This window comes from Oryctolagus cuniculus, chromosome 8, assembly GCF_051225735.1.
Source record: "Oryctolagus cuniculus isolate XC-2025 breed Fujian yellow rabbit chromosome 8, ASM5122573v1, whole genome shotgun sequence".
Taxonomy (NCBI): domain Eukaryota; kingdom Metazoa; phylum Chordata; class Mammalia; order Lagomorpha; family Leporidae; genus Oryctolagus; species Oryctolagus cuniculus.
This window is the reverse complement of record NC_142874.1, coordinates 4,635,865-4,658,495: the sequence shown is the minus strand read 5'-3', so window position 1 is coordinate 4,658,495 and position 22,631 is coordinate 4,635,865. Positions and strand designations below refer to the sequence as shown.

At 38.7% G+C, this 22,631-nt stretch overlaps 1 protein-coding gene across 2 annotated transcripts; it reads right to left on the bottom strand.

Moving 5' to 3' along the window:
• Window positions 1–443: 443 nt before the first annotated feature.
• LOC138843426 (uncharacterized) lies at window positions 444–22,254 on the bottom strand. Of its 2 annotated transcripts, none has more exons than XR_016211529.1 (4): window positions 21,895–22,235; window positions 8,194–8,320; window positions 7,859–7,951; window positions 444–1,052 (listed from the first exon to the last, which is right to left on the bottom strand). XR_016211529.1 is itself a non-coding variant. In XM_089301850.1 (4 exons), exons 2-4 carry the CDS (start codon window positions 8,315–8,317, stop codon window positions 3,010–3,012), a joined length of 2,403 nt encoding a protein of 800 aa, XP_089157976.1. In that variant the 5' UTR covers window positions 8,318–8,320; window positions 21,895–22,254; the 3' UTR covers window positions 2,442–3,009. The 2 variants fall into 2 exon arrangements, 1 of the variants encoding a protein (XP_089157976.1); XM_089301850.1 differs by lacking the exon at window positions 444–1,052 and adding an exon at window positions 2,442–5,072 and having other exon boundaries at window positions 7,736–7,951; window positions 21,895–22,254.
• Between the last annotated feature and the right edge of the window lie 377 nt (window positions 22,255–22,631).

The window sequence follows — 22,631 nt, the reverse complement described above, 5'->3', positions numbered from 1 at the left end:
TTCTGTGAACTTGCTTCCCCTTCTCACATTTTCTATGCCCTCACTCTTCATCTGGCATCAAGTCCCATATAAGACCCTCATATATGCTCCTGTCTCAGCCTTGTTTTGAAGGAAAACAAAATTAAGATGGCAATAAATACAAGCAGGTCAAAATATCCCCCACCCTGATCAAGTCATAGATAATCAAACAAAGCCCATAGAGAAATAGACTCCTTAATTATAGAGGAAAGCAAGACTCCCAGCCAGAAAATGTACAATTACTTGTCATAAGAAATTATGGCATCATCAGTCAGCAAACTAACCAGTGTCTCTTTCAATAGAACTCATAACACATGTCGGAAATTAACACCAAAACAAAAATTCAAAGAAATTAGTGGATTTCTGACAATAACTGTCCTCTGCAGGTCCCTGAGTATTATTTCTAAATAAAATAGATCACATTTAACTTTAGAAAAAAAGAATTTATTGAGGCATCAGTGATTAAAAACATTGGAAAAGCAAAAATGACACAAAACAAATAAGCCAAAAGAATTATATTCCATCCATAATTAAGAAATGGCTTCTAGAGGCATACTGCATTATTTATATTCCAACAATGATAATTATAAGGAAATAATTAGATGTGGATCAGGGAGCTAATTGATCCATCCGTTGACCCTACTAGCAAGTTTTTGTCAGTTTTCCCAGATATGATCAGTTTTTATACTTCTACCACTAGATTGTGCTCACGTTTCATGAAATTTCAGTCACTTCCAGGTTAGTAGTAAGAGAATCTGGTTACCTATTGTTACTGTCAAAAATTATCACAAGCTTAATGACTTAAAAAAAGTAAAATGTATACTGTCACTCTTTGAAGGATAAAAGTGAAATCACTCTCTCTGGCTCAAAATGCAATGCAGGGAGTGAGGTCTGTGCTCCAGCCAGTATCTACAGAATAATCTCTTCATTGCCAACTTCAGCTTCTGGTAGCCTCTGTCTTTATGATTAGATGACTTTCATCTTTGCCTTCATGATGACATTGATTTTCATTTTGAGTATAAGCCTCCTTTCGCCTTTGGAAAAGGATGAAAACACACATTTTCAATAAAAATGAGGGTCACTTTTAGCAGTACAAAGTAATACTACCCAAATTATTGTTTCTGTGCAAGAAATTAAAGGAAGAAAAGTATAAAATAGGGGATTGTAAGTGAAATATTTTAAAATGGATTGCAACTCAGTAATCCAAGAAAATTTAGGAGACAAAGAGCAATTTATAGGATTTGAGATAGTCCCATTATATAGTGAAGGTGATGTGTGCAAAAAGTCCTACCTGAATATTCAAACAGACCTCAGGCAGTATAGTCTAATCCAGACATGCACACAGATAACTTGAAAGTTCACATGAGTATACAGGTGACCACAGGCTCATTCCCTATACTGGACACAACACTCATCACCCAGGGCTGGAGTACAGAATGATGGCTGGAACATGTGTCAGTTCAGTTCACACGCCTATGGTCACATCACTTCTTTGTACTACAATACTACAATAATGTGGGGAAAGAATCCTAGGCAGGAGGTAAAACTGCTATACAATAACTTTGTAATTGGTGAAGGTATTCCAAGTAACTGTTGAATCAACCATTGAATATTTGTTAGCAAAATTTATACATGAAAGCATAGGTCATTTACTTGGTCTCACAATAATGGGAAACTAAAAGCACAGGTTATATAAGAGAAAGAATTTCTGAAGAATGGTTAACCTGTCTCAGTCACAATTCATCATGTGAATTGCCTAACACTTGCTGAGGTGTGGTTGTATCTAAGAATTCTAAACACATGACATTTTCAGAAACTTCTCCCTGTAATCTTGCTAAGTAGTGCAGAAGTTTGCCTTACAGTAAAGGTTTTTCCAATTACATTACAATCAAAGGATTTTCTCTTTGGTGAGTTCTCAGCTAACCATTGAGAGATGACTTATGGTAATCTCATTTCTGAGTCACTTCTTGTGAACTAAAGACAGATTTACAGGAGATGAATTTTTAAAACATTCCTTACATTTATTTTTTTCTTTATGGATTCTCTGATGTCTATTGATATCTAATTTCTGGCTAACTGTTTTGTCATATGTTTTGAATTCTGTATCAATGTAAGCATGAATTCCAGGAAAATACTTTTCAACATTCATTACACTTGTAAGAAAACCCCTGTGTGAATTCTTTGATTATAACAATTGATTTTGGAAGAATGATGTTTTTCACACTAATAACATTCATTAGCTTTCTCCTTTACATGAGTCCCTGTTGTATGGGCCATGGTTTCTAACAAAAGGCTTTGTCACAAAGGTTACATTGATTTTGGGAAAAAGCTCTTCCACATTCAGTATATTCTTAAACTATTTCCTTTGTTTGAATTCCATGATGTGTTATGGGGCATTACTTCTGACAAAAGGATCTCTTACATTTATTACACTCAAAAGTCTCTACTCTAAATTCTCTGATGTTATAAGGCATGATTTTGGCAAAGAGCTTTCTAACACTCATTATATCCATAAGGTTTCCCCCCCATGTGATTTCTGATGTCTTAAGAGGTGTGACTTCCAGATAAAGGCTTTTTCACATGCATTACATTCAAAAGGGTTTTCCCCTATATGATTTGATGATGTGCAGTTAGGGTTGAATTATAGTTAAAAAGTTTCTGAGTCATTACATTCATAAGGTTTCTCCTTGTGTGAATTCTCTGGTGCATTGAGTTCTTCTCACTTATTGTCAAAGGCTTTTCCACATACATTACATTCATAAGGCTCCTGCCCTGTGTGAATTCTCTGGTGTTCAATAAGGTCTGATTTTTGGCCAAAGACCTTTCCAATAGTCATTAGCTTAATAAGGTTTCTCACCTGTGTGAATTTTCTGGTGTATAGGAGTTGTGATTTTTCACAAAAGACTTTTCCAGTCATTACATTCATGACATTTCTCTCCTGTGTTAATTCTCTGATGCATTGAGTTGTGATATATTTCCAAAGGCTTTTCCTCAGTCATTACATTCATAAGGTTTCTCCCCTGTGTGAATTCTCTGATGCATTATTAGGCTTGCCTTCCGGCCAAAGGCTTTTCCACAGTTATTACATTCATAAGGTTTCTCCCCTGTGTGAATTCTCTGATGCATTATTAGACTTGTCTTATGGCCAAAGGCTTTTCCACAGTTATTACATTCATAAGAATTCTCCCCTGTGTGAATTCTGTGATGTCTAATGAGGTGTGACTTCTGGCCAAAGGCTTTTCCACATTCCTTGCATTCATAAGGTTTCTCCCCTGTGTGAATTCTCTGATGCATTATTAGGCTTGCCTTCTGGCCAAAGGCATTTCCACATTCCTTGCATTCATAAGGTTTCTCCCCTGTGTGAATTCTCTGATGCATTATTAGGCTTGTCTTATGGCCAAAGGCTTTTCCACAGTCATTACATTCATAAGGTTTCTCCCCTGTGTGAATTCTCTGATGCATTATTAGGTTGGTCTTATGGCCAAAGGCTTTTCCACAGTCATTACATTCATAAGGTTTCTCCCCTGTGTGAATTCTCTGATGCATTATTAGGTTTGCCTTCTGGCCAAAGGCTTTTCCACATTCCTTGCATTCATAAGGTTTCTCCCCTGTGTGAATTCTCTGATGCATTATTAGGCTTGTCTTATGGCCAAAGGCTTTTCCACAGTTACTACATTCATAAGGTTTCTCCCCTGTGTGAATTCTCTGATGCATTATTAGGTTGGTCTTATGGCCAAAGGCTTTTCCACAGTCATTACATTCATAAGGTTTCTCACCTGTGTGAATTCTCTGATGCATTATTAGGTTGGTCTTCTGGCCAAAGGCTTTTCCACAGTCATTACATTTATGAGGTTTCTCCCCTGTGTGAATTCTCTGATGCCTCATGAGATTTGATTTCTTGCCAAAAGCTTTTCTACAGACATTACATTCATAATGTTTCCCCCCAGTGTGAACTCTTTGATGAATTATGATGCTTGACTTCCGGCCAAAGACTTTTCCACAGTCAAAACATTTATAAGGTTTCTCCCCTGTGTGAATTCTCTGATGCATTTTGAGATTTGATTTATGGCCAAAGGCTTTCCTATATTCATTGCATTCATAATGCTTCTTCCCTTTGTGAATTCTCTGCTGATTGATGAGGTTGGACTTGTTCAAAAAGTCTTTTCCATAGTCATTATATTCATGAGGTTTCTCCTCTATGTGAATTCTCTGTTGTGTTATGATGTACGGTTTTGGGAAAAAGACTTTTCTACTATCAGTACACTCATGAGGTTTCATCTGTATGTGAATTTTCTGTTGTCTAATGAGATCTGACTCCTGGTGAGTGGTCTCTCCACATTCAATACACATATGGGGGTTTCCCTGTATGTGAGTACGGTGATGGATGTTATGGCAGGACTCACAACTGAAAGATTTTTCACAAGGTTTACCTGCATGGAGTTTTTTCTCTAAATGTGGTCTCTGATTTATGGCAAGATGTGATTGGTAAATAACAGGTTCCACATATCTAATATATTCATAAAATTTCTCTCTTATGTGGATTTGTTGACGCGTACTGAGGTTAGAGCTTTTGTGGAAAGCATTTATTATTTGAGTTGCCTTTCCAACAGTGATAGTTGACTTATTACAGGTTTCTCCCTTATGAACCTTCTCAGATTTAAAGAACATCTTCCTTGTGAATTCTTTCCCTTGTCCAATATGCTCAAATGTCTGATTCACAGTCTGAATCTTGTGACACTGATTAAGAGGCTCACAGAACTGGAGAGAGTTCCCAGGTACCTTAGTGGCATCAAATTTCTCTTCAGCTTGTAGTTGATCAGACCCCCTTTGGGGATACACATTGTGACATACATTGCATTCTTCAGGTTTCATTCTTAAATAATTTCCCTTTCTGATATTTAGTTTTGGAATATGGCTTGAACATAAATTAAATCTTTTTCTTAATTCAACTCTCTTTGGAGTTGATGTGTTGTTATTTTTCATAACATTAAGATTCAGACTTTTGTCCTGACATTCCTGGTTGGTCCTAATCAGGTCATCCCTTTTCACAGCAACTGAAATGAGAAAAAAATAAACAACCACTTCACTGAATCACATAGAACTTTCTCCTTGATAACTTATGTAAATGGAATCAAGTTACTTATTATTCAATTGGCATAAGATATTAACAAAATCAATACGAGAAACTTAGTTATGATTATTATATGGCTTTTCTCCTTAACACATTAATATATTGAATAGTATCAATAGTCTCCCAATGCTCAATCATGATTGTGTTCACTACTTGAATTCTGTTCAGATATGCCAGTTTGAAACCTGACTACTCTTGTCTCCAATACAAGTCTCTGCTTTGAATATAACTCTCTGCTTATGTAACCTGGGAGGCTGCAGATGACGGTTTATGTGTTTGGGACCCTGTGATACACCAGAGAAGACTAGATAGAATTCCAGGATATTGGCATCAGACTAGTCAGACCTAACTGTTGGAGTCATTTGCAGAAAGTGAGTTAAACGATCTCTCTCTACTCATTGACATTCTGCTTTTATCAGAGATGAAACAACTACACAAGATTTCAAAGATTAGACAAATATTTAGCAAAAATTTTCACCCCTTGCCTAGCAAACATTTTTTTCCTTGTGCTTTTGCTCCAGTTTATATTTAGAAAAATTGTGTATTTTGGGCTTCTCTAATATTTCAGAAATACAAGAAAGTTTTACTGGATCATTTACTTTCAGGTGAAGAATGAAATGTGTTTGTATTCCAAACAGGATCACATTTAAGGAATAGTATATGAGTGTATGTTTCCTCATGTTTAGTCTTCCCTGGGATTTGTAGGATTTTTCAAATGAAAAACTTTTATCTGGAATCTATGACAGCTTCCCCATATTCCTAAGTAAATCTGACATCTTCAGCTTCTCATATCTGTTACTGGTACAGAAAAGTCACAGTATACCATCTTGGGTATAAACTTGATACCAGTTTAAAGAATTTGTTTCTACAACCCACAGGGTGCTCACTTTCTTTGAAAAGTGTTTTCTTATTTTTTTAACTTTTATTTAATAAATATAAATTTCCAAAGGACAGCCTTTAGATTATAGTGGCTTTTCCCCCCACATATCTTCCCTCCTACCCACAACCCTCCCATCTCCCACTCCCTCTCCCATCCCATTCACATCAAGATTCATTTTCAATTATCTTTATGTACAGAAGATCAATTTAGTATATATTAAGAAAAAGATTAACAGTTTGCACCCACAAAGAAACACAAAGTGTACAGTACTGTTTGAGTACCAGTTATAGCATTAATTCACATTGTGCAACACATTAAGGACAGAGATCCTACATGAGGAATAAGTGCACAGCGACTCCTGTTGTTGACTTAACAAATTGACATGCTTGTTTATGGTGTCAGTAATCACCCTAGGCTCTTGTCATGGGTTGCCAAGGTTATGGAAGCCTTTTGAGTTTGCCAACTCTGATCATGTTTGGACAAGGTCATAGTCAAAGTGGAAGTTCTTTCCTCTCTTCAGAGAAAGGTACCTCCTTCTTTGATGGCCCATTCTTTCCACTGGGATCTCACTCACAGAGATCTTTCATTTAGGACATTTTTTTATTTTTTGCCAGAGTGTCTTGGCTTTCCATGCCTGAAATACTCTCATGGGCTCTTCAGCCAGATCCGAATGACTTAAGGGCTGATTCTGAGGCCATAATGCTATTTAGGACATCTGCCATTCTTGAGCCTTCCTTGTATCCCGCTTCCCATGTTGGATCATTCTCTCCTTTTTAATTCTTTCAGTTAGTATTAGCAGGCACTAGTCTTGTTTATGTGATCCCTTTGACTCTTAATCCTCTCATTATGATCAATTGTGGACTGAAACTGATCACTTGTACTAGTGAGATGGCATTGGTACATGCCACCTTGATGGGATTGAATTGGAATCCCTGGTACCTTTCTAACTCTACCATTTGGGGCAAGTCTGATTGAGCATGTCGCAAACTATACATCTCCTCCCTCTCTTATTCTCACTCTTATATTTAACAGAGATCACTTGAAAAGTGTTTTCTAACTAATTCTGAAAACACCAGCTGTGGTTATCTCCTCTCAATTCTTTCTATAAACACTCCTCTGTGATAATTTGAGTTTCTCAAGGCTTTTGATTAGTTGCCTCCTATTTTCACAGAACACTTCATTTCCTATGCTGTTTTTGTTTTTCAATGACAATGAAAAATAAGAATTCATAATTCAAACTCTTCTCCCAAACAAATCTGAGCCATTCAACATGAACCTATGAGGTTACTTGACCTTGGGATTGAGAAACTCATGAATTTCTTTTTGAGTCTAGGATCACTTATTTTCATGTTCCTATACAAGTTCATGCTTAGCTTTATGATTTTTGATGTCACAGCACAGAGGCTTATTCCTGATCATCTTTTAGCATTTACTCATTTATTAACTTACTTCAAAGCCAAAGAGACAAAGATTGAGGCACAAAGAGAATGAAAGAGAGGGTTGCCAGCCACTGAAGGAGTTAATAAATGCATGAAGGAAAAGGTATGAAAGTGTGGAGAATGACAAGTTAGAATTTGTAGAATGAATCTAACCTGGAAAAAAAAACCCTTAGTAACATCAGAAAAGCATTATTTTTTTTAATTTAAGAATATCTTCACCAAGAAAAAAAGAGACAGACATTGGTATCCCCAGATATTCTAGAATACCTGATTTACAAATCCAGATGTCATCAGGAGTAAGACTTGAGAAAAATTCATGGAAAGAGCACCAGTCAACATCTGCTGCACTGCTTCTACTTTGGCCTCCCTGCCCATTATGTGCAGACTGACCTGGAAGGCTCTGATGCAAGCATTCTTCCACCATCCAGGGTTCTACTCCTTGCTCCAACTTCAAGATCAAGTCAGGTTTGGTCATGCAGTGCCCTATTAATGGAAACAATGTCAGACTTTGTGAAATCACAATGTTGGGTTATTTAAAAGACTAGAGCTTGGTCCAGGTGCTCTGCAATAAAGGTACCAATTTGAATCCTTCCTGGATGTTAGAAATTCAGATTATTCATGTTCTCAAATTCTACACCTTCCAAACATTATACTTTATAAAGTGTTTACTTATTTGTCAAATATCAGAAAATATTACCATTGGGAATGTGATGGGTGTCACTCACCCAAGGAGAACAGGATGCTGTAGGTCTCCAGCATCACATCCCTGTACAAGATTTTTTGAGCATTGTTCATGTTCTGCCATTCTTTCCAGGTGAAATACACAGCCAGGTCTTCAAATCCTATCATCACCTGTAATAGAACACCTCTGGTCAACATATGAACTCTGTCACAAAACAAACACTAAAAGCTGTGTATGTTGTATACAGGTATGAAGGAAGAAGGAAGGATGTGGTTTCATTTTAGACTTGAGCATTTGGACAACCACATAAGAAGCATTAAACAGGGAGTCAAACTATTGTCTGAAAGCAGTGAAAAATGCCCAAGCCAGAGGGAAACAGGAGTTTCAGATCAAAAGGGCTACATCTGTCCAGAGGAATTACATAACAGACTGAAAGGGGGATAATATTAACTTTGAGTGAGCAATGTTAAAGTGAAGAATTTAGAAGTATTTAGGGAAAAAGACAAGATCCTATCAGTGAAGCCTTAATGAGAATGAACACAGAAGAATTTCCAGGAAAACATCATCCATATTCACTTCAAATATGGCAGAGGACAAATATTTTAAAGAGAGGGCCAGCATTTAGTTTAGTGTTTATGATGCCAGCTAAGAAACCCTAGTTCTACTTCAGAGTGCCCAACTTGGATTTCCAGTGCCAGTTCTAGTTTCCAGCTCTCAGCTAATGCAGAACTGGGGAAGCAGTAGTGATGCCACCAAGGAGGCAGGCATAGACTCCATTCCTAACTCCTGGATTCAATCCTGCTCACCTCTGCTTGGTATGGTTATTTAGAGAATGAATAAATGCATGGGAGCTCTCGCTCTCTCTCTCACTCTCTCTCTCTCTCTCTCTCTCTCTCTCTGTCCTTTAACTTCTTTCCCTATCAAGCTTATAAATATTTTTAAATAAGAACATTGAGGTAAGACAGACAATAGAAAATAGCTTTTGGCTTTGTCTATGATTATTCTACTGATGAACATTTGAAGAACTGAAATAACATCAAATTAAAGGAAAACAATGAAATTATTTGCCTAAAAACAGTACTTGGGGAAGTCTGCACTACAATCTGCATTTGTGACTAATTGAGAGAAATGCATAAAGATTTAAGAAACTGAAGTAGGCATCTGCAATGTGATGTAGCAGGTTAAGCCCCCATCTGCAATTCTGTCATCCCTTGTGAGCATACAATTTGAGTCCTGCCTCTCTATTGCAACCCAGCTCCATTGCTAATACATCTGAAAGAGTACTGAAAGATGGCCTGAGTATTTGGGCCCCATCCCCTAATATGGGTGACCAAGACGGAGTCCCAGGCTCTTGGTTTAGCCTGGCCCAGTCCCAGCCACTGTGGCCATTTGGGAAATGGAGCAGAAAGATGGAAGATATCTCTTTTTCTCTCCCTGTCTCTCCCAATCTCTATAACTCTTCTTTTCAAATCAATAAATAAATATTACAAAAACAAAATAACCTGCACTAGATTCTTTTCCCCACATTTTGGATCCTATACCTGAATCAAGTTCAGCTCCTCAAAACTATTAAGGACTGCATTACTCTAAAAATTCAGAAATGAATTTAACGGATATGTGTGTTAGTACTAGGCAATTTTTACCTTTGTAGAATTCTAAGTATTTATTTTCAAGGTAGCACTAAAATGTTGACCACTATGTCATGTATGTGACGATAAAGACTGGGACATCATGAACCAAAAGATTTAGGATATTTTGCTCTGAGGTTCAACTCAAACATGTAATATATATTTTGTCATGGCAACAGAAAGAACAGAGACCAAACTGCCCTATCTTAGATGAATGTAATGTTTCATAATCATGACACATTTGTCATTCATCTTATTTGTGGATATTCTCTGAGAACAAAGTTATGTTTATTTTCCTTTTTGATTGATAAACAATTATAGATTTCCTAAAATGAAAACTGACTACAAGCTGAGGAATAATTAACAAAGCACTGCCTACAAATTTTGTAAAATAATGAGATAATAGTAAAAAAAAATAAAACTTTAAGGGCGATTATCCAAATAAATGAGGTTATCAAAGAGATAAACATTATGTTGTCACTAAAATTTACATTAGAGAAAGTCATTTTGAATTCATTCTTTTTCTATGATTTCAAAAATACCATATAGGATTCCATATATATGTGTGTACACTAGAACACTTCTTGTATTTTTAGACCTGAAAGTCTATAGAAAGAATGCAACTTACAGCATCACATTTTTGGCCAAAATTGCATTGGAACAAATATACATAATATATATTTAATGTAGTATACTTTTTCAGTAATGATTTCAAATAACACCATTCCCTGTATCCATCCCTTCACAAGACCTTGGATTTCACCATTTCACTTCCTTTACCTATGAGACATCAGGGCATGCGAGAGAAACACACATTGTAAAGCATTTGCCTTCTCAGATTTTCCTTATTTGACACAGTTATCTTCAGGAAAACCCTGGGGTCTGCTTGTGGAAGAGATAAGATCTAGCCAAGATTCACTAGAAATTACCATTTGAGTGGCTGCTCCCCTCCTGATTCAATTCCAGCTCCCTGCAAAATCACATACTGAAAAACACCTCCTGGGAAGCAATGCCTCAAGTAGGTGAAGGCCTTTTAGCCATGTCAGAGACTTGGATTGAGTTATTTCTTAAACAAAATTGCTTATTTGAAAAACAGAGAGAGAGAGAGAGAGAGAGAGAGAGAGAGAGATCTTCCTTATCCCAAAAACTTACAACCAAAATTCACCACAAATATGGTCAATTTCTGTAGACATGCTTACTGTGGACATAACATATAGTGGAAGATGGGATCCATGTGTTCTCTTGACAAATACAGAGCCTCCATCATTCAGATAGGACGGGGCACTACTTCTCAGCCATATTCACCCAGGACATATTCTTGGCAACAGGAAACTGGAGTCAGAACAAATGAGGATGCCTTGCCCTTCAGTTGGTGGTAGAGAGGAGAGGGATCCTGATGTTTCCATTTCATTGTGTCACGATAGGGGATAAGAAAGCAGACCAGGTTTCAACTGCCACCAAATCTCTTTGCTCTTACTTTCTGTGGTATTTATTTACTCCCTATATGTCTTTGGAGTTTACTAGAATAGCTTCTTATTTAGATTTTAAGTAACCCTCATCAATTTTACTAAAAAACGTGTTCCCACTGCTACACACGATCATTTCCAAATTCTATGAATCATTCAATTTTAATGCTTATATGCTTAATTATTAATTATATTTGTAATTGCCACATACTAATGACAAATTAGCTTAAAAGAATTGAACTCAATCAAATGTAAGTTTCATATCTGATCCATGGTATTATTTCTATGTTTTGGAAGCTTTGTAGATGTTTATTATATGTGCCACTAAAATTCAATTTCATGTTCATTAAACTGGTAAAATTCAGTGCATGTTTTGAAAAACACACATAGTGATAAATTTGGAAAAGCTGTGAAGTACTACAAGTGGTTGTCAAAGAGATGAAAAACCCACAACGACTACTCTTTTTTTTTTTTTTTTTTTTGGACAGGCAGAGTGGACAATGAGAGAGAGAGACAGAGAGAAAGGTCTTCCTTTTGCCTTTGGTTTACCCTCCCATGGCCGCCACAGCCGGTGCACTGCGGCCAGCGCACCACGCTGATCCAATGGCAGGAGCCAGGTGCTTTTCCTGCTCTCCCATGGGGTGCAGGGCCCAAGCACTGGGGCCATCCTCCACTGAACTCCCTGACCATAGCAGAGAGCTGGCCTGGAAGAGGGGCAACCAGGACAGAATCCGGCGCCCCACCGGGACTAGAACCCGGTGTGCTGGTGCTGCAAGGCAGAGGATTAGCCTAGTCAGCCGCGGCGCTGGCCCACAGTGACTATTAATTTAGTATCTAGTGTTGAGAAAATCAAAAGTATTTGTAAAAATTTTGCTACAATGCATTACATTTATGATTTTCAGAATCTATCTTTCCTATGTATAATGTAGTTCTGTGCTAGCTTTGAGTAACAGAAATTTAAAATGTGAAGATTTTTCAGTATTTTATAAAGATTCAATTTTTATTTGAGAAGCAGCTATGGACATAAAGAAGGAGAGACAGAAAGAGGGGTCTTCTATCCAGTGGTTTACTCCCCATATGGCCACAATGGCTGGAGCTGGGATGATCCAAAGCCAGGAGCTAGGAGCTTACTCTGGGTCTGCCACATGGTTGCAGGGGCCCTAGTACTTGGGCTATCTTTCACTGCTTTCTTGCCCATTACTAAGAGAAGAACTGGAAGTGTAGCAGCAGGCACTTGAATTGGCACCCATATGGGATTCCAGCGCTGCAGTTGAAGACCTAACATACTATGCCAAAGCATTAACCCAATGAATGGTTTTGGGAAGACATTCTCCATGCAGCATAGTCTGTAATATTGAGAGGTAAGATTTAGGTTTTATTTCCCACACATCAGTATTTATCTTTTAGCAACTATAAATATTGAATATCATATATACATATATTTACATATTTTTGTAGTGGCAGATTTTGTTTTTATTCTCTCCATTACTCTTTTTAATGGTTTGCTAATTTGCCACCTTATGGTTATTGTATTGATGTTACCTATAGGTAACAACCATTAGGCATTTCCACTGTAGTATGTGTTTATATGTGCAAGTATTTTTGTTTCTGTGTGTGTGCATGCATGCACAATTTTCAATGGAGTTAGCTCTGAAAGTAATACTTTAAGAATCCTAAAACTCATTTCAACATCTCTATCCTCCCCAGAGATGGCTGTCTTTGAGTTAGACCATGTAGCCCATATAAGTGTTATGGACTGAAATGTGCCTCCCTAAAACTCATACCTTTAAGTGCTAAGTGCCAATATGATTCTACCTGGAGAAATTGCTTTTGAGCAGAACAAATAATATCATATGTGTGAGGTCCATTGGGAGAAAGGCCTCTAGAAGAAAATCAAGCTTGTTATGACTTTGATCTTGTGTTTTCAATCTCCACAACTCTGAGAAGTAAATTTCTCTGATTAAAATGACACTATCTGTGGTATTTTGTTAGCAACCTAATACAGCCTCATTTCTGCAAGTGTTCTCTGCAGTCACCTAGAAGGTCCCCACAGTTATCAGGGAAACATAGAAATTAAAACTATGACTTCAGTTGGCCAAACATATAGAAACACAATAAAGATATCAGATAAGGAACCTACTATCCTTCTCAAGTACCCAGAAAAAACAAGAATAAGTCAAATCCAAGGGCAGTAAAAAAGGAATAATAAAGATCAAAGCAGAAATAAATAAGGAAGAAATCTCAAGTACCCAGAAAAAACAAGAATAAGTCAAATCCAAGGGCAGTAAAAAAGGAATAATAAAGATCAAAGCAGAAATAAATAAGGAAGAATCTTAATCAATACTAAAAATAAAATGAAGAGGGACCAGCATTGTGGCATAGCAGGTAAAGCCACTGCCTGTAGTGTTGGCACCCCATATGGGAGACAGTGCAAGTCCTGGCTGCTCCACTTCTGAACCAGCTCTCTGCTATGGCCTGGGAAAGCAGTAAAAGATGGCCTAAGTCCTTAGGCCCCTCAACCCACATCTGAGACCTGGAAGAAGCTCCTGGCTCCTGGCTTTGAATGAGTGCAGTTCTGGCCATTGTGGCCACTTGGGGAGTAAACCAGTAGATGGAAGACTCTCTCTATCTCTCTCTCTCACTCTCTCTTTCTCTGCCTCTACTTCTCTGTAAGTCTGCCTTTAAAATAAATAAATCAGTCTTTTAAAAAAATGAAGAGCTGATTCTTTGAAGAAAATAATTTTCTAGCTAAATTAAGAGAAACACGAAATGATTCAAATGAATACAATCGAAAAGAGAAAATATCTACTCAAACAGGAAAGTAAGAATTTAAATTTATATTTCTGTTTGCAGATAACATGGTTCTATATGGAAATAAATAAGAACATCATCAAGAGAATTCTGGAACTGATAATTTAATAAAATTGACAATACAAAATGAATTCAGTAGCACTTTGGTATATAATAATGAACTTAGTGGGAAGCAAATTTTAAGAGCAAACATATTTACAATTGTCACAAGAAAATAAAATACCAAGCAATAAATTTAATCCAGGATATGAAAGCCTTCTACAATAAAACCTCTAAACTGATGAAAAAAATATATAAAAATTGGAAAGTTGTCTCATTATCCTAGGTTGAAATAATTTGTATGATTGAAGGAGGTGAAGAAAATTTTATTCTTTTTCTAATGGATTTGTTAGATTCTTGACCAGTGCCTGTTAGCCTTGCCACAAACTTTTGTATCACGCTACTTTCCTTCTGCTGAACTTCTATTTAGTCTCTTCTCTGTGGCTTTAAAAATAGTATACCTGCTGTATAACAAGGATATTTTTGTTTTATTCCTTGTTACATTTCTCCAAGAAATTGTGATCCTCAAAAGATTCACTCACTTAAACAGTCTGTAGTTTTCATGAGCCATGGTTTTCACATGTCAAGCAGTATATTAAGGGCAAGGTATGGAGAGGAACTGAGCAAAAGTTCACAGTGACTAAAGCAGAGTTGGGGTCAGGGGCCACTGACAAAGATGAAGATGAAGAAGTAGGCAGAAGTGAGATGTGGAAGAGTCATGTGGTGTAGATGAAGATATGAAAGAGAAATAAGGTGACAGCTATTGTGTTTAATTTGCTGCTTGGGGAATGGACTGAAGTTGAGAGCAAGAGTGGGAACCATCTTAGATAACTATTGTAATTTCATTTATGTAGGTGACAGCAGATATAAGGAAGGTGGGACCAAGGAGGTAGCAGGTGGAATGAAGAGATTTGAAAAATAGGTAAGGAATACACTCATCCAGTCATAGGTAAGTGAACAAAAAAGGGAAAGAATTGATTATTCCCAAATATTTACCTTTTATAGAAAGTGGAATGTTGGTGACATATTCTGAGATAAGGTTTATCAAGGGGGAAGCAAGTTTTACTTTTACTTTTGTTCATATTGATTTTGAGGAACTGTGAAGCTCATAGTTGCATATATATGTGTTCTATGCTCAGGAGAAATGTAAATTTATTTAATATAACATAAAGTAAGATGTCATGAGGAGTAGATGAGTTTAGCCAAGCACTACATGTATTTGTAAAGTGTGTAGACAACCACTGCAATGGTAAACATCTGAGAAATATCAATATTTGATTTTAAGTACATGAGACTGCAAATGAACTTAAAAGGAGTAATCAGAAGTACAGAGGAAATTGAAGGAGATGTGTTACTATGTATGCTGAGGGAGACAGTGTTTGAAGAGGGAGCTAGGAAATGTGTCAGATGATGCCTTCTAAACCCATTCTTTGTTCTGATTAGTTACTTATCCCATTACTATGCTTCATTTTCATAACACAATTTATTCTCAGTGAAAGTGTACTTTATGTTATCTTGTGAGCATGTTGTCATATTAACCGTTAAGAGAAAAAGAGCCTATATTTTGTGCCTAGAAGAGGGTTTGGCATGCAGTAGAACTTTACAAAGTGCACTCTGTAAAAATTAAAAACAAAAATTCCATTTAACAAACACAGTAATCACTAATGACCTTGGGAAGAGCAATATTAGGAATAGTGGAAATAAAAATAAAACTTCAATAAATTGAATAGCAGAGTGAAAAGGAAATGGGGTGAATGCTGACATTAATGACTTTTTGAGGACTAAAATGATAGGGAGAGGGGCTGGCATTGTGGCATAGTGAGTAAACTGCCAATTGTGAGGCCAGCATCCCATGGGAGTGCCAATTTGACTCTGAACTACTCCGCTTCCAACTCAGACACCTGCTAATGCACCTGGAAAAACAGCAGAAAATGGTCCAAGAACTTGGGCCCCTGCTTTTCATGTGGGAAACCCAGAAGAAGCTCCTGACTTGAGCCTGGCCCAGCCCCAGTTGTTGCAACTCTTTGTGGCATATGCTATCAGATGAGAGATCTCTCTGTCTTTCCCTCTCTATATTTAACTCTTTCAAATAAACAATGAAATACTTAATAAAAAATAAGCCAATAGAAAAAACCCACAATATTATAACTTATTCCAAAAATATAAAAAAGAAAATAAATGCTAGAGAGGATATGAGAAAAGAAAACTCTCATATACTACAGGTAAAAATGTAAATTAGTACAGGAGTTATGGAGAACAGTATGGTCATTACTCAGAAAAGAAAAATTAATCTACATGACATAGCTATCTTACTGCTGGCTATACAGTAAAAGGAAATGAAATAAGAATATCAAAGAGAAAGCAATTTTCCTACAGTCACTACAACACAGTTCACAGCATTCATGATTTAGAACAAATCTAGCTGTCAATCAGTGAGACAGTGGACAAGGGAACATCATTTGGACACAAAAATTAAAATAATTTAAGTATCTCTATGTTTTAAAAGATATAAAAATAACTTAAATAAGCCAGACACAGAAACACAAATGTCACACATTCCTTGTCATATATTGAAGTGACAAAAAAATGGGTCTGAATTGTGATGAGTAGAGGCTGAGAAGGGTGGCAGCTTGGGAGAGAGGGGTATTGCTAACAGGTAGCAAAGCACAGGGAAGCAGAAGTAACTTCTGGTGTTCCATAATACAGTTTGATGACTAGAGTGCACCATATTAGGTACTATGTAAAGAACTGGAGGAGAGGAGCTGGTAGGCTCAAATTATGAAGAGGAAATGGAAAACTAGTTATCTAGCTTAATTAGTTTCTACTGTGTATATGTGTTCAAATATTGCACTATATCCTATGATAATGCATGACTAGTATACATTAATCAAAATTGCTGAAATGCAACTTTAAAAAGCAAAAGCATTTGTACGTACTAATAATGAACTACTACAAAATGAAATTAGTAAAACACTTCCATGTATAACAGCATAACAAACAGTTGGAAAAATATCCTCCAGAACTCTCAGTGATTAATGAAATACACAGCTTAATAATCAAAAAAATCAAGGTGGCCTTCCCACTTTAATTTTTCTGATCAATCCTTACATGATTTACAACTAGATTAAACTGGTATTTTGAAAATGCCATTGTGGGGAAACTGGAACTCAGATGGATCCTTATACTGGTCTATTCATTGCTAATACTGTTATCACTGCTATCATCATGTGGCTTCTCCTCCTCCCTCCAATCAGACAAGGGGCCTGAATTCACCTCCCTGGTGCCTCAACAAGTCACTCAGTATTTATATACCCCTTGGAAATTTCATATTCCTTATAGGCGCTGGCCTGAAGCGCCAGCATCCAATATGGATGCTGATTCGAGAACCGGCTGCTCCACTTCTGACCCAGCTCTCTGCTATGGCCTGGGAAAGCAGTAGAAGGTGGCCCAAGTTCTTGGGCCCCTGCACCCATGTGGGCAACTGGGAAGAAGCTCCTGGCTCCTGGCATTGGATTGGCGCAGCTCCAGCCATTGCAGCCAACTGGGGAGTGGACCATCAAATGGAAGACCTCTCTCTCTCTCTGCCTCTTCTCTCTGAGTAACTCTGACTTTCAAATAAATAAATCTTTTAAAAAAAGTGAAAAAAATATTGTGTCTATTTACTTGAGTGAGTTCAATTCCTGGATACGGATATGGCTCCTGAATCCATCTTCCTATTAAAGCAGACTGTGGGAAGCAGTGGTGATTGCTTAAGTGATTGGGTACATGAAACTCACATGGAAAACCAGGATGGAGCCCTCAGCAACCAGCTTTTGCCATGGTTCTCACCATGGCATCTGTGGGCATTTGGGTAGTAAATCAGTGGGCAGAGATTCTCTAAGTCTCTTCAATAAATAAACAAGCAATGAATTAATCAAAGAAAAAGAGTTACAGATTTAGATAACAGGTCACAAAAAGGAGTGTGAAGTGCATTGAATTTGCCATTAACATTTTGCAGAAGTGGGAACTTTTTTTATTCCAGGGCCATTTGTATATTTATATCATTCATGGACCATATAAAATTACCAACTGAAAAATTAGCATACTGTAGATCGATTATCCATTCCCACCTGAAGTTGCCTTGGCAGGGCCAGAACAAATGATTTCATGGACCTTATAATGGCCCACAGTATGGATATTCCCCACCTCTGATTTAGAGCAAAATGTTAACTAAAGCTCTGACTTTTTTGCTTTGCTTATTGGCCCAGTCAGAGCTGATGTCCAATAAAGGTCTCTGGAACCAATTGTAGTTAGAAGAAGCTTCTTTCTATTTCCCTTGTTTAACTTTAGCTTGTACATTTTCATAGCCATTGATTTCACTTCAAAAGTATAATTATGGGGGCCTACGCTGTGGCCTAGAGGGTAAAGCCACCACCTACAGTGCCAGCATCTCATATGGAAGTGGCAGCTCCACTTCCAATCCAGCTCTCTGCTATGGCCTACAAAAGCAGTAAAAATGGCCCAAGTCCATGGGCCCCTGTACCCACATGGGAGACCCAGAAGAAGCTCCTAGCTTCAGATTGGTGGAGCTCCAGTCATGTGGCCAAGTGGGGAATGGACCAGTAGATGGAAGACTTTTCTCTCTGCCTCTCCTTCTCTCTCTGTATAATTCTTTCATATAAATAAATATATATTTTTTAAAAAAGTCTATTGATGGGATAACATTGTGGCACACTGGGTTAAGCTACTGCCAACAATGCCAGCATCCCATATAAGTACCAGTTCAAATCTCAGCTGCTCCACTTCCAATCTAGTTCCCTATTAATATTCCTGAGAAAGGCAGCAGAAGATGGCCTGGCACTTGGATCCCTGCCACCTGCATGGGAGTCTCAAATGGAGTTCCAGGCTTCTGGCTTCAGTCTGACCCTACCCTGGCCACTGCAGCCCATTTGGAGGGTGAAACAGACCTCTCTCTATCCCTCTCTTTCTATCACTCTGTCATTCAAATACACAATGTAAATTTTTTTTTAAAGTAGTTTAAATGAGAAATGGAAGAAAGTTTATCAAAGTAATGATAACACAAGATAAATACTAGGGCTCATTAACTTCAAAAAATATACACTAAATAGAAATTTAATGAAACTCAAATTATATCCAAAAACCATCATCTACTACAATTAAAATCTTTATATTGAGAGTCATATCAGAAAAAAAAATTATCCTCCCCTTTGAAAAAACCTACCTGGGGCTGGCATAGTGAGTTAAGCAGCCTCCTGCAGTGCCGACATCCCACATGGGTGCTGGTTCAAGACCTAGCTGCTCTATTTCCAATCCAGCTTGCAGCTAATGCACCTGGGAAAGCAAGTGCTTCAGCCAAGTGCTTGGGCCCCTGTACCCATGTGGGAGACCAGGAAGAAGCTCCTAGCTTCTGACTCCTGGCTTCAGCCTGGCCCAATCCCAACTGTTGAAGCCATTTTGATAGTGAACCAGTGGATGGAAGACTTCTCTCTCTCTCTGTAAATCTGCCTTTGAAATAAATAAAGCAAATCTTAAAAAAAAAAAAAAACCTATACAATGTAGTATTTTGGTTATTCCCTCACACAGAGAAACCTTTGATAAACTGTATATGAATCCTCCTGGCTTAATGTAATTCAGAGAGGATTTTCTTCTCCTAACAACATGTGGTAGACATCAATGACTACCATAAATGGTCAGATGAATGGACATCACCAGAATGCTTCCTCACACGGCACCTTTCCTTAAAGACATCACTGCTACTTACCATCTTAGGCATCTCATATGAAACATATCTCTTACAAATTTTAAATAACATGCCAGAAACTTATAGCAGTACAAGGAATGATGTGCCAAGGACAGCCAGTTAGCCTGACAAGTCTACGAGTCCTGCTCTTGGCCGTCCCCAAGTCATATTAATGGGCACACAACATGGTTGCTCAGAAAGTGGTCTTACAGTTGTTTCATGAGTGTGCAGCAGCTCTTCCCAGCAGAAACACAAAACTGCTTGTCCATTCACAAGCACTGTGATAGGAAGTACAATGGAGAAAAGGTCACAAACAACATATTGAGGTTGAGAGGAGAAAAACTGTCACACTAACACCCTTGGTCCAGGATTCAGTTTCTATTTTTACTTCCTAGATGACCTCATTATGGTAAATGAGATTCATAAATTAGTAATTGGTGACAACACCACTCTAATAGAATACATGAGTCACTTAAACAGTTATTCTTGTGAAAACTTCATTATACTCAAAGACAGCAACAGTTTTCAAGGCCACATCTACACTATGTGGGCAACTCTGTATGGGGGATGGGGCACTTTTTCTTTTCCCTCTTCTTTCTTACCCCTCCTCACATTGACAACTTGTATAGAGGCTGGCACAGACCACAGTCGTTATGAAAATCTATAACTAATATCCTTTCATATCAAAAATGTCATGGACTTAAACACAAAACTTAAAATAAGCAAAGTAACTGGACTTCTTAATTAAAATAGTATGGTCTGTAAGATAATCAGCTTGGGGCTGGTGCTGTAGTGTAATGGGCTAAGCCTTTTCCTGCAGCACCAGCATCCCATATGGGCACCAGTTCTAGTCCCAGCTGCTCCTCTTTCAATCCAGCTTAGTAGAAGGTGGCCCAACTGCTTGGGTCCCTGAACCCATGTGGGAGATCCAGAGGGAGCTCCTCGCTCCTAGCTTCAGATTAGCTCAGCTCCAGCTATTGAGGCCATTGGGAGAGTGAGTCAGGGGATGGAAGACCTCTCTGTCTCTCCCTCTCTCTGTATGCAACTCTGCCTCTCAAGTAAAACAAACAAATCTTTAAATAGCTTGGTGAAGCATTGGGTGACTGTAAGGAACTAGTCAGAGAAAAAGTTACTTTTCTGTATGTATGTTTCTAGAGTTCTCCACTTTATCCAAACCCAGATTAAAATAGCTCCAGTTACTGACCCACACAATAGATTTGCATTAACTTCGGTTCACATCTCACTTTGCAAAGAGTTCAGTGGCAGGTAATAAGAGTTGAATTCCTTGCTAACAGAAGAGAGAAGGATGAAGATAGAAACTAAAAAGCAGCCAAATAAATAATCAGCTAGGTTTTCATGCCGCCGCAAACTCCAAATTGATAAGTCTGTTAACAAAATACAGAACAGACATCAAACCACAAAACTACCGCATACCCATCAAGCTGCACTGCCTAGAAAATGTCAGCTGGGTAAGCAGATCCCATCTGTCAGGTGTGCCACAGGGACCCCACCCTCTGGGCCTTTGAGGTGCAGGGTGGGGACCAAGGAGCAGAAGCAGATCCTAATCTGAGTCTCATTTCCCAACCCCCTGCAGCCTTTGGCCCCTTGCCTAAGGCCACCAAGCCCCGCCCCACTGAAACAACCTCAGGAAACAGCAGGAGGCCTAGCCAGATGGAATTCTGCAACCCATCCTACCTGTGAATCATGCTTATTGAAATATAGAGAATGAGAGGCTCATTGCCTTCCTTGGCTGTCCCTCTGCTTGCCCTGCTTGTAAAGCTCTCCTATCCTGTGCCCCCTCTCTAGTAACCACTACATAAGACACATTAAGGAAAGTTTGAGCAAGGTAGCATGCGGGACTGATTGGGCGCAGGGAGGTGGGGAAGCAGCGGTGGAAGACTCAACAGCTCCTACCGTGGGTCCCAGCCCCTACCGTGCCCAGGGAAGCCTGCAGGTTCCCTGGCAAGCAAGCGAACAGTGTCTGGGATCCGCTGGCCCCCCTCACATCCACCCCTCTCCCACACATGCATCCGTGCCCCCTTTCTGTTCTCCATACTTACAAAAAAAAATGTCCCAGGCGCACGTCCCCTTTCTTCAGGACATACAGGGAGCAAAGCAGGGAGTGGGGGGGCAGGAAAAGTCCCTGGCAGTGTGACCTACAGGCGGTAGATCCTGAGGCTTAGTAGCAGAGGGTGGCAGGCTGTAGGATGCCTGGGATTGCACTTCCACAGCAAGAGACCTGGCAAATGCAGGAGAAAGCAGTGCAGCCGCTCAGTGAGTGAACTCCCTCAGTTCCCAATTCCAGGCAACGTGGGCAGTGATGCGCAGGTGCACACACTTTCTGCCACATTCACCCTCACAGGCATTTGGAACACGGAATATGTAAGGACACCGGGGACTCTGGGAAATGGAGTCCAGGATAGGGCATACCTAGAGAGACCACTACCACTTGCCCCATCCCAAGGACTTCAGTCTGGGTTGGAGACAGACTGGAAACCAAAGGGCATTTGCTTCTGTTTACATCCCTCCTGCCCTTCCTTCCCATCCCCAAATCTCAAATTGGTGTTTTTCAAGAGTGGTTACCGACTGCTGCTAATTGATCCCCAAATCTGGCTCCTTCATAACCTCTTGTCTTTTTCCAGAAAAAATCTTACTTGTTGCTTTCTTCTGAGAGACCTGGGCCTGGATCAAGGTGCAACTATTTTAAAATAGGCCTTCATCTTGTAACTCGGGCCTGACCAGGCCCTGAGCCCTGAGCCAGAAGCTCCTAAATAAAATAAATGAACTCCCCTTGCAG